Source organism: Scleropages formosus, chromosome 12, assembly GCF_900964775.1.
Source record: "Scleropages formosus chromosome 12, fSclFor1.1, whole genome shotgun sequence".
Lineage (NCBI taxonomy): Eukaryota > Metazoa > Chordata > Actinopteri > Osteoglossiformes > Osteoglossidae > Scleropages > Scleropages formosus.
Genome location: NC_041817.1, coordinates 2,257,820 through 2,271,056, shown reverse-complemented (window position 1 = coordinate 2,271,056; position 13,237 = coordinate 2,257,820). Strand labels below are relative to the sequence as shown.

General features: G+C 43.0%; 1 protein-coding gene across 4 annotated transcripts in view; it reads right to left on the bottom strand.

The window, feature by feature from the left end:
* Window positions 1–13,237, bottom strand: part of LOC108927929 (kalirin-like) — a 156,612-nt gene that overhangs the window by 70,790 nt on the left and 72,585 nt on the right. For all 4 annotated transcript variants that reach the window (XM_029257014.1, XM_029257012.1, XM_018741574.2 and 1 more), the window contains exons 10-11: window positions 7,516–7,638; window positions 3,467–3,658 (exon numbers count right to left, since the gene is read on the bottom strand). In XM_029257014.1, the coding sequence (XP_029112847.1) occupies window positions 3,467–3,658; window positions 7,516–7,638 (315 nt within the window). The remainder of the gene's footprint in view (window positions 1–3,466; window positions 3,659–7,515; window positions 7,639–13,237) is intronic.

The following is a 13,237-nucleotide window of genomic DNA, read 5'->3' as shown; positions in this document are numbered from 1 at the left end:
GTAGCGGGATCGGGGACCATCCTACTTTTCAAAACGACTTGTCCAATGCAGGGTCACGGTGGTGTCCGGAGCCTATCCCCCGAAATACAGGAAGTGAGGAAGGGAACACCCAGGATGTCAGTCAGTCACAGGGCAGTCACGCATATTTACATACCACAGATGGCTTTAAGTCATCAGTGCACACATCTCTAGACTGTGGGAGGAAACCCACATGGACACGAGGAGAACACGCAAACTACACGCAGTTTGAGCAGAATTTGAACTTGCATCTGCCTGCACAACCCAGGTGCCGTGAGGCAACAGCATTTCCCGTTACACCTTCGTGCCACAGAGGAACACTGAGACACTCAGTAGCGCACCGCTAAAATGCGTAATAAAGAGTTAAATCACAGCTAAGGGGTAATACCTGGAGGTGTTGAACACCTTAGTAGATCTATGAGAAAAAAGAGGAAAAACAGTGGTGGCAAACATTCAGCAAGAACTTCCATTATGTCTGTGTACTGTCTCTTACTTTCCTAAACCATTTACCAATACAATGACAGTTGCTACAAAGCAGAATAAAACCACATTACTCAACCGCTTTTTTGCGGTAAAACCAAGATCACTATTATACACTTTGATGTTCATCTCATAGCGACTTTCTTGTTCTCTCTTTCCTACTCATTCCAGGGTACTTTAGAGTTTAATCTGTGAGCAAGAGCACAAGGTGGCCTCGGTGTGCTCCCATGGACCCTCCCTGCACTGGCCAACAGTTATACTGAGTATAACAAGCGAGAATCCTGTCGCTCCCCTCTGATGCCCACTGCAACCCCTTCCACAAGGGGCTGGAAGCTGCCACCTTCCACAGTAAGTACCCAGGCTCGAATCACACCTCCTCCTGTAGTACCTTGATCAAGGTACTTAGTCTGAATTGCTCCAGTTAATAATACCCAGGTATATAAACTGGTAAAATAAGTGTAAGCAGCTTAACACTGCAAGTCACTTTGGAGAAGTATCAGCTAAATGAATACACAAATGAGTAAATAAATAAATTCAGGGCCTGGGGGCCCACTTGCATTGATTTCAAAGCAAATGTGCACATCACTAGCCAGTGTAGTGAAATTAATATTTCACCCTCTCAAGCTCATTATAAACTGCGCAATAAATTTTAAGTGTATTTAACTTCATTTGGCCTAAAGAAAAAAGAAAGAACAAACATGGAAGTAATCGGCAGAAAGAGAGGAATAAATCTGAATCCTAAATCTAACCTTGTGATAACCTTACTGGTCAAACACAGCATTAATCAAACATTAAAAAGAAATCTCTGTATTATTTGATGACAAAACATTCCTCCTGACCACAAAGGATGGGAATGGTCTTGATTGAAAAAGCACAGTAATGTATGTAGAAGTAACTTCATTTGGAGTGGTATGTGGAGCACTGACTTTGCGGTGATGCGAGGGCTGCTGATGATCTCTCACACTGACAGGTATACCAGCGAGCCAGGATGGGGGCTGCCGGCTTCTCGCTCTTGATTTGCCTTCCCGGCGAGAGAGCGCTCACAGCCACAAAGAAGCTGATTGGACCTGATTCCCGGAGCTGCTCTTTGGTTTCCCGGGAGCCCTGGCTTTCAGAGTCACTCAGCACCAAACCCGGTGACTCCCTTGCTATGGTTTTCATTTTCTTTGTGAAAATTCTTTTGTCCATGCACCACTAGCAGTGCTTTTTCATTTCTGTTCCAACCGGAACGCAGCACCTTTTCCAACCGACTTGGCAGGGGGGTTTCTTGCTGGCTCTCCGGCGACATCTGCATGACCCTGGCTTTGTTCGAATCCTATGTTTCCAGTGGACTGCGATGCACCTCTCTAGTCCTTCACTTTCCCCCAAAAATAAGAGCAAAAGTTTAGTCTGTTGCCTAAGACTAGATACTCTATGAAAAATCAATTTATCATGGCCCAGAAAAGTCATCCAATCACACAGATGGAAGCCTCATAAAACAGTCAAAACACATGAAATTTAAACATATATTATTCGTCAAGCTGAGGTCACACACTCAGAATATGGAATGAAAAAAGATTTAAATGCGAAGATGCTCAAAACTAACCACGCACAGAAATTGCTAGGAAAAAAGTGCAACAATGATAAATAATCCATATGAAGCGCTTGTGAACTGTAGACTAGCAAACCTATTCGCTGGTGATTACTGTAATCTCTTGACGTGATCTGTGATCCGAGGCTTTTTCTCCATGTTAACAACACAGTGGTGTTAAAGAGCTATGCTCCTCCTTTCATGGGGTCATTTTTATGCACTTTGAAGGGCCTCACTCCTACCACATTCCTGGTACTTCTCACAGATCACCAGAACCTCCTTGAAAGTGGGCCGACTCCAACTAATTTACCAATGGACTAGGTGCCTAAGCAAAACACACAACTGCATAAAATGCATCCTTTTAAAATTCCAACCTTTTTTTCTTCAAAATGAATAAACTCATCAGAAGTGCTGGCAGTAGATCAGTGGGACGTAGTGGTACGATCACGGGACAGCATCAATAAACAGTCATCGGCTTGGCTGCGTTCCACAGCTGCCTTTAAATCTTCCTCCTACTGCACTGCTGAAAGGCCCATCTGATTAAGGCAATGAGCTTAAGGTGCTCGCAGTGGGAGGGAGACAGACTGGACCGAGAAGCAAAAACCAAAGTTAAACACCTCCGACGTGATCTTCCACTCTGACAAGGGTGCAAAGCCAGACAAAACCGGATAAAATCTCTGTAACATGCAGATATACAGATTACAGATTATTGTCATCTCATTAGAAAACGAGCTGGACTCATTGTTTTTGACTTTCGTTAAGAAGATGAACACTCACGTGTGTGAGCTACTCAACAAAGTATAAATGTTAATGCCTTCAATAAACCTAGTTCCATAGACAGCAACGGAGCATAACAGCACTCTTCATGCGATTCTCCTCCAATAAGTCTCTTTGTACAAGTGCTTGTATTTCTTCACCCTCACCCCAGCGCTGCATTCGCAATAGACATGGTATATTGACCAGGTTCATGTGCATCTGTCCCCATCTGGCACCAAGAATAAGGGGAACTGATGGGCAATGTGATTAGCCATCAATCACTCCTCACTTTCTGGACCGTAAAACAACTACACTCCAAAACATGCTGTGGAACGCCTGCTCAAGATCTTGTGGACTGCTACTGTCCTGCCCAAAAGAGTACATTTCTAAAAATCAGTCCAGATGGAAGATCAATTGCCAAGCAATGAAAGCACATGGTTTCATTTAGATTTTTAGCTGTTTGGATGATGATATAACTATATCCAGGTCAAAATTCTTGTAGTTCCCTATTTCTATAATTAACAAGAAATTGCCGGTGGAGGTACTGAAGGGATTTGTTGGTCACCACCGGTGGCGCTTTTACAAGTACTGCTCTAAACCCAAACGCTGTGGACACAGGAGGTGAAGAGGAGACCGGTTTACCTCTTTGGTGTGAGTGTGGAAGGAGACCGACATGTCCAGGAGAAGCTTCCTCTGCTCCACCCTTCGCACAAAATCCTGGATGCGGACCTCCAGGTGCCGTGCCGCCTTATAGATTTCCTCTGGGTCACACTCGCCTGTCTGTGCGAGCTGTTCTGCTGCCTCCAGGAGTTTGTCTGCGTTGGTGTACGTGTTCTACACACAGGGAGACAAGAGGACAGTTACCGTGTTCTTCTCCCCTTCGGGTGGGCATCGCATCTCCTCATCTCCTACTGGGTGCCTTCAGAATCATTTTCCTTGCACGTAAGCAACTGGACCATCTGGTCAGCAGGAGTTTGTGCAAATCCAGGCACCATAATCCCAGAGCTGGCAGTGGGACAGGCCAACAATTCATCTGCGCGTGAGCACGGCATCCACTACCAGGCCGGATTACTGTCCTGGAGATCTGTGCCTGGTCAGGAAACCCCAGGGAAGATGGAGGTTGACCTCATTGGGACATGCAGCACACTCATTATGAGTGTGACAAGATCTGAAATTGCAATAATTACTATAAAAAAGGCTTCACCTGAAACACAAGCTCACCCTGTAGCATTTTGAAAGGGCACCAACTGAACTATGTCATATTAATCACGAGGTGACCATTTGCCCCACCTCAGAGTCAGAGTGTGACCCTTTCAGAAGTCACACCTTACAGTCATGTGAAGGTCAGTCTGTTTAGTTTAAAGCACAGTCTAAACTTTCTCCGATTCATTTTTTTCTTTTGGACTAATAATACCTGTTAAAAGTAGGACAACGGCATACATAAAGGAAATACATTTAATTTTTACATATATTATAGTGAATAAATTATTCTATTATTCTCATAATAATACACAAATATATCTACCATTTAAAATACTGTATAATGACTATGCATTAATCTGAATGGAATGTATTAGAGGGTGGCACAGTGGTGCAGCAGGTAGCGATGTCATCTTACAGCTCGTGGGCGGTGCAAGAGAACGTGGGTTTGATCCCTGCTCAGTCTTTGTGATGTTTGCATGTTCTCTCCATGTCTGTGCGGGTGTCCTCTCACAGTCCAAAGACATACAGTTCAGGCAGACTGGTGATGCTAAATTACCAACAGTGTGTGAATGAGTGACTGCGCATGTGTGGCAACCCTGTGATGGACCTACACCCCATCCAAGGTGTACCAACTCTCAGCCTTGTGCCCAAAGTTGTTGGGATAGGCTCTGGTTCACTGTGACCCTGCTCAGGACAGGTGGTAATTGAATGGAATTGGACTGAATGTATTACACAGATACATGTATATGTCTATGTATTAATGTGAATCTTGTCTCAGTACAGAATCGATTCATACTGTATATACTAAGTCGGGAGTTCATTTTATTGCTGTACAAAATCTGAAATCAGTGTAAACGAAGTACACAAGGACATTGATGTGAAGCAAATGTGAAAATGTTCATGCTTCCCAAAGTGGTATGACAAAATGTTATTTATTCTGCAGTAATATATCTGCAAGTGGTACACAACAATCAATGTGTATGATCTGTAAACTATGGTTATGTATGAGTGAATAAACGAACAATAAAGCTGTAAGCCCTCGGGGAACAATAAAACAGGGCAGTATGACGTCATAGATGCGACTCTGCACCCATTAAATGCTCAACTCAACAGTACTCCTATTCCAGCTCAAGGTCTTCACTCCCATCCAGAATGGCCTGAGTCCCACCATCCACTGAAAAACAATCAATGACATCTGGACTCTGGAAAGCCTTCCCAGACTTTTTGGTCCAGTTTATTGAATGTTCTGCTGTACTTGTGTCTTTCCCCCAGTCAGCACCGTGCAGGACTTGTACAAGCTCAGTAAGCACATACTGGGACTCTCACTCTTTCCCCTCATATAGTCCACATGAGTGCAAGTTCATTTAGCTAAGAATATTTTTGCACTTTTCTTTCTAATCTATATGATTATTTATATAATCATAATTATATAAATAATATATTTACATAATACATTTATGAACAACAGGCTTCACCTAGTGATTTTATTTATTTTACATAAATGCACATTTTCTTGAGCCGCTGGCTTAATTTTTTTATCCCAGGTCAGTGCTCAGTGCTGTTGAGCAAGGAGCTAGCACCCTGGGTGATGCTCTTCCACAGGCGCATTACACAACTGTAACGCGCAGCCTCTGGCATCCCTTCCTCAGCAGACACAGCCAGGACTGAATACTGAATTCATTGTGTCACCAGTTTGATATGCGAGTGAAAAACCGTAAATTTCAGGAGTCACAGAAATACTCAGTGAGAGTAAATTGATGGGCAACAGGGGGAAAATGAAATTTTTTACAGTTGTATGTAGCCTTCTCTGTTTACGAGCTATAGCAAAGTAATTTGTGAAGCTTTTTGATTCATCTTCCATATTTGATGAATACATCAATTTGATCCATCTTTTGATTTAAGCAGGTGTCAGCATTAACGGTAACTTTTTGGCATCTCTTTTTTTAATATGAAGCGCTGTACTTCAGCCAAGTGGATCACTCTGGCGGTTCTCGTGAGTTGTGTCTATTGGATTAGGGCGAGCGTAGAGATTTATCTCGAGATAGAAGCCTTGCGGCATCTGCTTGATTTCTGCGTATTAGAGATTCACAGTCAGCACAAATAGCGTAGCAAGCTGTTCGTCATGAGGGGTAGTCAAATGTTTTCATTAGACTTGTTCGTTTAATGGGATGGCACAGCAGGTAGCTCTGGTGCCTCGGAACTCCTGGGCTGTGGGTTTGGATGTGGGTTTGAATCCAGCTCAGTCTGTGTGGCGCTTTCATGGTCTCCCTGTGTTCATGTGGGTTTCCTCCCGCAGTCCAAAGACATGCATATCAGGTGAAATGGTGACTCCGAATTGCCTTTTGTGTGTGTGTGTGTTTGAGGGTGTGTGACTGCACTGTAATGGACTAGCATCCGGTCCAGGGTGTACAAGGCCGCATGCACTGTTTCCAAAACAAGCTCCAGACAACCATGACCCATACTTTAGGATAAACGGTTATTAAAATTGGATGAGAGGATGAAGGATTCATTTTAAAAAATGTGAATTAAGAAGTTAGTCGTTCAAGAATTATAGCTTAATATCGACCATCCCTTTAAAAAAGGGAGCTGGACAAAAGCTGATCATTAACGATTTAATAGCATACTTGCAGGTAAAATGAAAAATTTCACTGAATGTAAAATATTAATGAAGAGATCTACGAACTTTTTATTTGTATTTTATTGTTGTGTTTCTATAAGGGTAACATTTGAGTGCTGGATTCATTTTTGTTCAAAATTCAGTCCAGTAAACAAATGTTCCAGCCCTGTAAAAAGTAATGGGGAAAAAAAAAAGACACTTCTGAAGGGAATGTGATAGAAAAATGTATATTCTGAAAAAATGTTTAGACAATTTTGTCTTCTAATGGTTTTCGTTGTTTGGTTGTTTTTATAGTATTGGTTGCCTTACAGCACATAAAATGGAACATCTGGAACGACTGAACACAGCAACACACTTTGAGACAGAACCATTGTGATCGCAACTATAACACGAGAGCCTCAGCTGTTTTCAATCAATGCAGCTGATGAAAATTTTCAAATAAAAAAACCCATCTAGGCAAGACACAATGAAATGCCCCATGGTACAGAGAGGCTAATTCACAGCAGAGCACAAGGTACTGTATTTCTGGCAGTACTTCACCGAATCGATTTCCAAACCCAGTAACGAGAAGCAGAATCTGAAAAAGGACCATTATCTGGTTGAAGGATCCTCTCCAGGGTTAAGTGTAGATAGAAATAGAAATATGATTTAATTACAGCTCGATGATGGGACTCTTTCTTTTTCTGTTCCAGGTGTCCTATTGGCTCCGCTCTGTTATGGGCAAGTTTCTCTGCTGACATCATTTCGGGGGTGATCTCGATAGGAAAAGATTCTTAATGGCAAAAACTTATTAGCAGCTAGCCACTAGTGACATCCTGCGTATAATGTGAACCCCCTACTGTCGACAATGTGGGTACTGTTGGAGTCTCACCTGGGCCACTTCTTCGAAGTCGTCATGGCGCTTCTGCAGGGCCCGCGCCCGGTGAAGGGACTTGCCCACGCCCGTGTGTTTGCTGAGAAAGGCCTCCCCGTGGTTCTCGATCCAGTCAATCACCTGGAAAGGTGCAACCAACGTGTTAGCTGAAGCTCCGGTCCCAGTCACACCTCGCTTGCTGACATCCTCAGAACAGCTCTCTCACCTGCGCTTGACAAAACACCTGTCATCACTGTCACTCTGTCCCGTCACATAAACTGAGCCCTTCACCCTCTACGGTGGCAAAAACTCAGCATTCGGAAGGGCTCAACACACTAAAATAAGAATTCTGCTTGGAGACCTTTATTTAAACTTGTTTTCATTTCACCATTGTGGTATTTAGTTGTATATGTATGCATTTGCATTTTCTTGGTATAGTGACTCTGTGTTGAAGGTATCTGTTTTGTTGTTAATTAAAAATAAAGAAAATTTTAAAATTTGTGTTCATCTCTGCAGTGACCTTGAAAAACAATGCCAAAAATTTGAGTGCACTTTTCAGCTGGTATGGAAAGTAAGTCTCAAAAAAATGCAGGGGCCGGGGGGGGGGGCGTCAATAAATCTAAGTTAACACAAGATCAGAGGTTTTCAGAAAATACCTTGCTTACAAACCCCACTTTTAAACACTGTTAGCACAAACACTGGCAAAATATCAAGCAAAGTATCTGCAGCGCACTAATTAGCGAATGGGACTGTATGCATATGAGGTCAGTGCTGTAAGTTCTGCTGCAGGCCTGAGGACAAACAATCAGCGGTTGGCTGAAATAAATCAGCACCCCGTGGCAGTCCTGTGAGCTGAACGTCCAGTCGGAGAACTGGCCTCCTTATGGAACACTAATTAATCAATGTAGATTTTGGTCTTTGGGAAAGAGAAAGCGCCCAGCCAACTCCACTTATTTCATTTTCTTGTGTTGCCACTGGGTCCAGCTTCCACATCTGCATGAATGCGGGTACAAAAGAGGGATATGGGATTGGGAGAGGTCCCAAGTGTGTGTGTGTGTGTGTGTGTGTAACACTCTTGTTTAAAGAGCCCAGGCCAACGGGGGAAGTACGGTTTGTTTGCCTTTCTCTGATTAGTCCATCCACAGAAATCAAGACTCTTGAAAGTCCTACAATCCCACTGCTGTCATGACTCTAGCAAAGAGGTCTCCACACATGGTCCTATGGACTTCCTGCGGTTTGAGTTCAATCTTTGTGTTTTTTCATGTGTCTCTATGTCTCATTACACACCTTCACTTCGCTGCTCAACTACATACCTTTCAATAGGTCTCAAGTTCAATCTGCTTCTAGTTTTTTGTTTATTGCTCAGCCTGAAAGACAATATATTACCTGGAGCCATTGAACATATCAAATCAATAGCATATTCAGTAAATGCTTAGTGAGGGAAGCAAAGGCCCCTGGATGGAGCTCCAGTGCATAGAACGATACACATACACAAACATGCAGGAAAAGGGACATTTTAATTCACCAACTGAGCTGGCAGCCTGGCTATAGAATGTGGAAACCAAAATAAACCAAGGAAACCTACATGATCATGCTGAGACCTGAATCCTGAAGCCATGAGACAACACACACATTTCCTGAACCGCTTGTCCCATACAGGGTCACAGGGAACCGGAGCCTAACCCGGCAACTGAGGGCATAAGGCTGGAGGGGGAGGGAACACACCCAGGATGGAACTCCAGTCCATCGCAAGGCACCCCAAGCGGGACTCGAACCTCAGACCCACCGGAGAGCAGGACCCGGTCCAACCCACTGCGCCACCGCGCCCCCTCTCCCTGAGACAACAGTGAAAGTGAAGTAATTAAAACAAAGAAAGAAAAAAATAAAACTGGTGCTACCAACCACACACAAAAATAGGTATAAAACAACTTCGGCAAGACCTTCAATATCAAAACATCTGGATGGTAATGGCTGCACACAACATGGTGTTTAGAGTACGGATATGGTACAAGCAGGTTCAGGTTTGATGGTCTCTAGGAAGGACAGTGGCTTCCATACACACTGTGCTTCATATTAAAACCTGCCTCTGAATCAATACCAGGTTATAAGTGCAACAAACCAGAGCTCAGTTGCTAAGGTAACATTTCTCAAAATCAAATCCAACAAATTCCAAACGTACATGTTTTACATTTTATTCTCAGCACACAGATATACAGAACTATGTGCAATTCTCTGAAAAATAGGCATCATTTTCACTGCGTTCAGCAAATTTTGCTCAGTGTCCTCACACTGAACATAAATTTCCTGTTCTGAGTCACTCCACATGCACACAAACAACCCGCAATCCCTCTGATGGTCCTACAAGCCATTAGCCAGCCTAAACGCTAATTCATTTTACCTCATTAGTCAGACTAATCAAATCTCCATTTCACATAATTACTGCAGCATTCAGTTCGGTTTGCAAATCACACATTTCTCTTCGATCGCAAATAGTGGAAATTCTCCATCTAGTGCGGATGGTTAAAGACTAAAAATGGCTTACAGTCACACTAACACATACTCATTTAGCAGAAACTTTCCTCCAAAGCAACATACACCCCAGAGTAGAAAAGTGCCTTTCACAACAGACGACAAGCTTTAGATACAGACACGCGATTTTTGAAGTGCAGTTTGTACGCATTGCATGCCTGTAGAAGAGTCCGATAGGAAATACACAGATGATCACAACAGATTGTGGGATGCAAATTTATAGAGCTGATCTGGAGAGAAGCAGTCAGAAAGAAAGGGATTCAGCAGTTTTGAGGGACAGGAGAGCTCATTACAGCATTTCAGAGCCAAAAATTATTGGCTACCAGGATTCATGTATCCTGCGTTTTATGCACCTACTTGAGCAATAAACATCAGTGCATCAAGTGGAAAGTAACAAACTAGGTTTACTTAAGAATCACATGTCTGCAGCTATGTCTCTTTCTCTTAATGTGATGCACAAACTGTATTTTCGCTGAGACGAACGTCGCTTTGGAGAAAAGCATCTGCTAAATGAATAAATGTAAATGTAAATGTAAAAACAAGAGCGTAAAGGCTTTTGATTTTAGACCCCTTGTGAGTGGGACCACCAAGTGGCCAGAGGTGCAGTGCAGCATTCTTTCTGGTGTTTTATTAAAATGAAACATGACAAATAAAACCAATATTCCGGCTGAGATTTTCAAAATTCACATCAAGTCCCTCCAGCTCCAGGCTGCCCAGTGCCTCATACACTGCTCCTATATATAATTTGGCACTTCTCACAGATGTCCTTCGATATGGCCTCATTTGCATAGGTTTCACACCCCGGGTAGGCCCATGCCATTGTTTCTGGAATTCCCTCCGCGCCTCAAAGGCCTGAAAGAAATACAATTTGCACAGAGCTCCTCTGGCTGTGAGGTGGTTGCCTGTGTCCCGCATTGATAACGGGGCCTCTAAACTGTGTGACAGCTTCAGCCGTCTCCAGGCCAGGCCCATCAATGAGTCAACAACAAAAGGGTGACACCTGCTTATCTTCACAAACCTCAGGCTCTGCTCTGCAGGAAAAAAAAAGGGTAGGAGATGGAGGCCAGAGTGTGTGACAGCTGCAGATTGCTATCTTGAAGATCCTAAAATGCAGACGGCATCATAACAACCCCTTTACGCTGCCGCCCATAAAATAAATGCCAACGACTTTGTGATCTCTCTAGTATAATAAGGATCTGTCACGTGGTCATTTACTCCTGTGATCACCTCTGATGTGTGCAGATGCAATGCCAATGATTTATGCAGCTCATATCCTCTTAATTCTTTTTTCCCCCGCAATCAGCATTTCATTTTTACACGTAAACTGAGCTAAAACCTTGTGATAGTTTAATACTGAAAGCAAAGTGTGTGTGTTTGTGTATACATGCTCTCTTTGGGTGTCCTCAACAGGGTACTGTATAGGTACACACAATGGCTTTTGAAAACCTGTTAAAATGAATAAAGGAAACAGCTGGTATTATCAGTGTTATTATGATAATTAGAAAACTTTTTGGTTATGCATAGATGATTTTGTTAATCTCCATGGAGTGGCCTTGCATAGGAAGCTTGATTCTGGAACAACCATTCAAAACTGAGGAAACAGACTATGTAGTATTTAGAAGAGAATGAGTGCCATAGCGTTCAAGTTATTCCAGCGATTCCCCCTTTCTCTTTAGGAGGGAAGCGTGTCCAAACCTGTCAGATTTACTCTGCTAATGTTCTGGGAAGAAATCCAAAATCCTCTCTTATTGTGCATTCTGTATATCCTTTCCATATTTTCATTTCGGAGAGTGTAAGTGGGTAATGGTGAATACAGAAAACCCACCATCCTCTGTGACGCGCACACACGCACACACACACACACACACACACAAAAGGCTTGATGAACTAGAGGGTGTAAAGAACAGAACTCCAGGGCACAGCTTCCCGACTAAGGGCCCTTCACCGGGTCATTCCTATCCACAGGCTGGGATGTGCTTGCAAAGCCATGTTATATCAGCTTTCAGAGTTGATCTATGTACCTCACATGTAAATTTATGACTACAGCACATGAGATGCAGAAATCTGGCTTAAAAAAATTTGGCAAAGGACCACCGTCATGAATTCAGCGCCAAATACAAGGCACAAAAACCCAGCTTGTGATGGAGCATGAGCATTAGGGTGTGTTCAGCTGAAGCAGAGAGCAGTCTGAGAGTACGGTGCCAGTGGGACAGTAGTTTTAGGACAAGAGGATTCAGATCTAATCCCTAGTGGGGCCGATTTGGGAGGCTTGGGGTCAGCTTAAGGTGAGAGGTGCTTAGGACCGTGTCGTGGAGTACCGCGGTGCAGCTACAGCGGCGGGTGGGGGCGCTCATCGCGTCTATCCGCGCAACAGCAACGACTTGGCAGACGCAAACAGAGCCGAGAAATGCAGAAACACAAACACACACTCTGCTACATACAGTATAAAATAAGACAAACAAGAAATCTCGGACATACCCAGCGTCCACACAAACACAAACATACACACTCCGACACAGCTACGCTCATGAATAAGGTCTAAAATCGCCCAAACACGCATATACATATCAAACAGAAATCCAAACAACGGGCACAGAAATACACAAAACCATGGCTATCTGAGGGAAACTCAATATAACATATTGACTACTACACAGAGCAATTCTTCAGGACAATCTAAATCAATAACTTTCCAGCCTGGCCTCTGGCCAGCATTTGTCTTTGTTAGGGTTCGGGCTCGAGTCTTGATTTGGCCCTCTATACTGGTGAAGCATCTCTGGAAATGAATATGGGCCCAAGAACTACTGCACTTACATAATAAAGAGGCAAACATGCAGCACACTTAAAATGTACAATTATCAGACAATATGTGTGATGCATTCTCACAATACTACACACATTCCAGTATGTAGGTGTATATTTTATGTTGCACTATAAATCAGTTCAACTGTCATGTACAGTAAACCATGCCTGACACATTAATAATTTGCAGACATCAGGCAAGAATCCTGAGCAAATATGTCTGTCATTTCTTTTCTTAATTATAACTGACTGTTTATTGAAAGTTTCTTCCAGAGCTTTCAATTTATTCATCTATACAGCTAGATATTTTCTCCTCATGTAATTAGAAATTTAAGTATCTTTCTACAAAAATCAGGTAACAGAGCACCTCTGGTGATACACCTAGCAACATTTTGGCATACCTTCTATG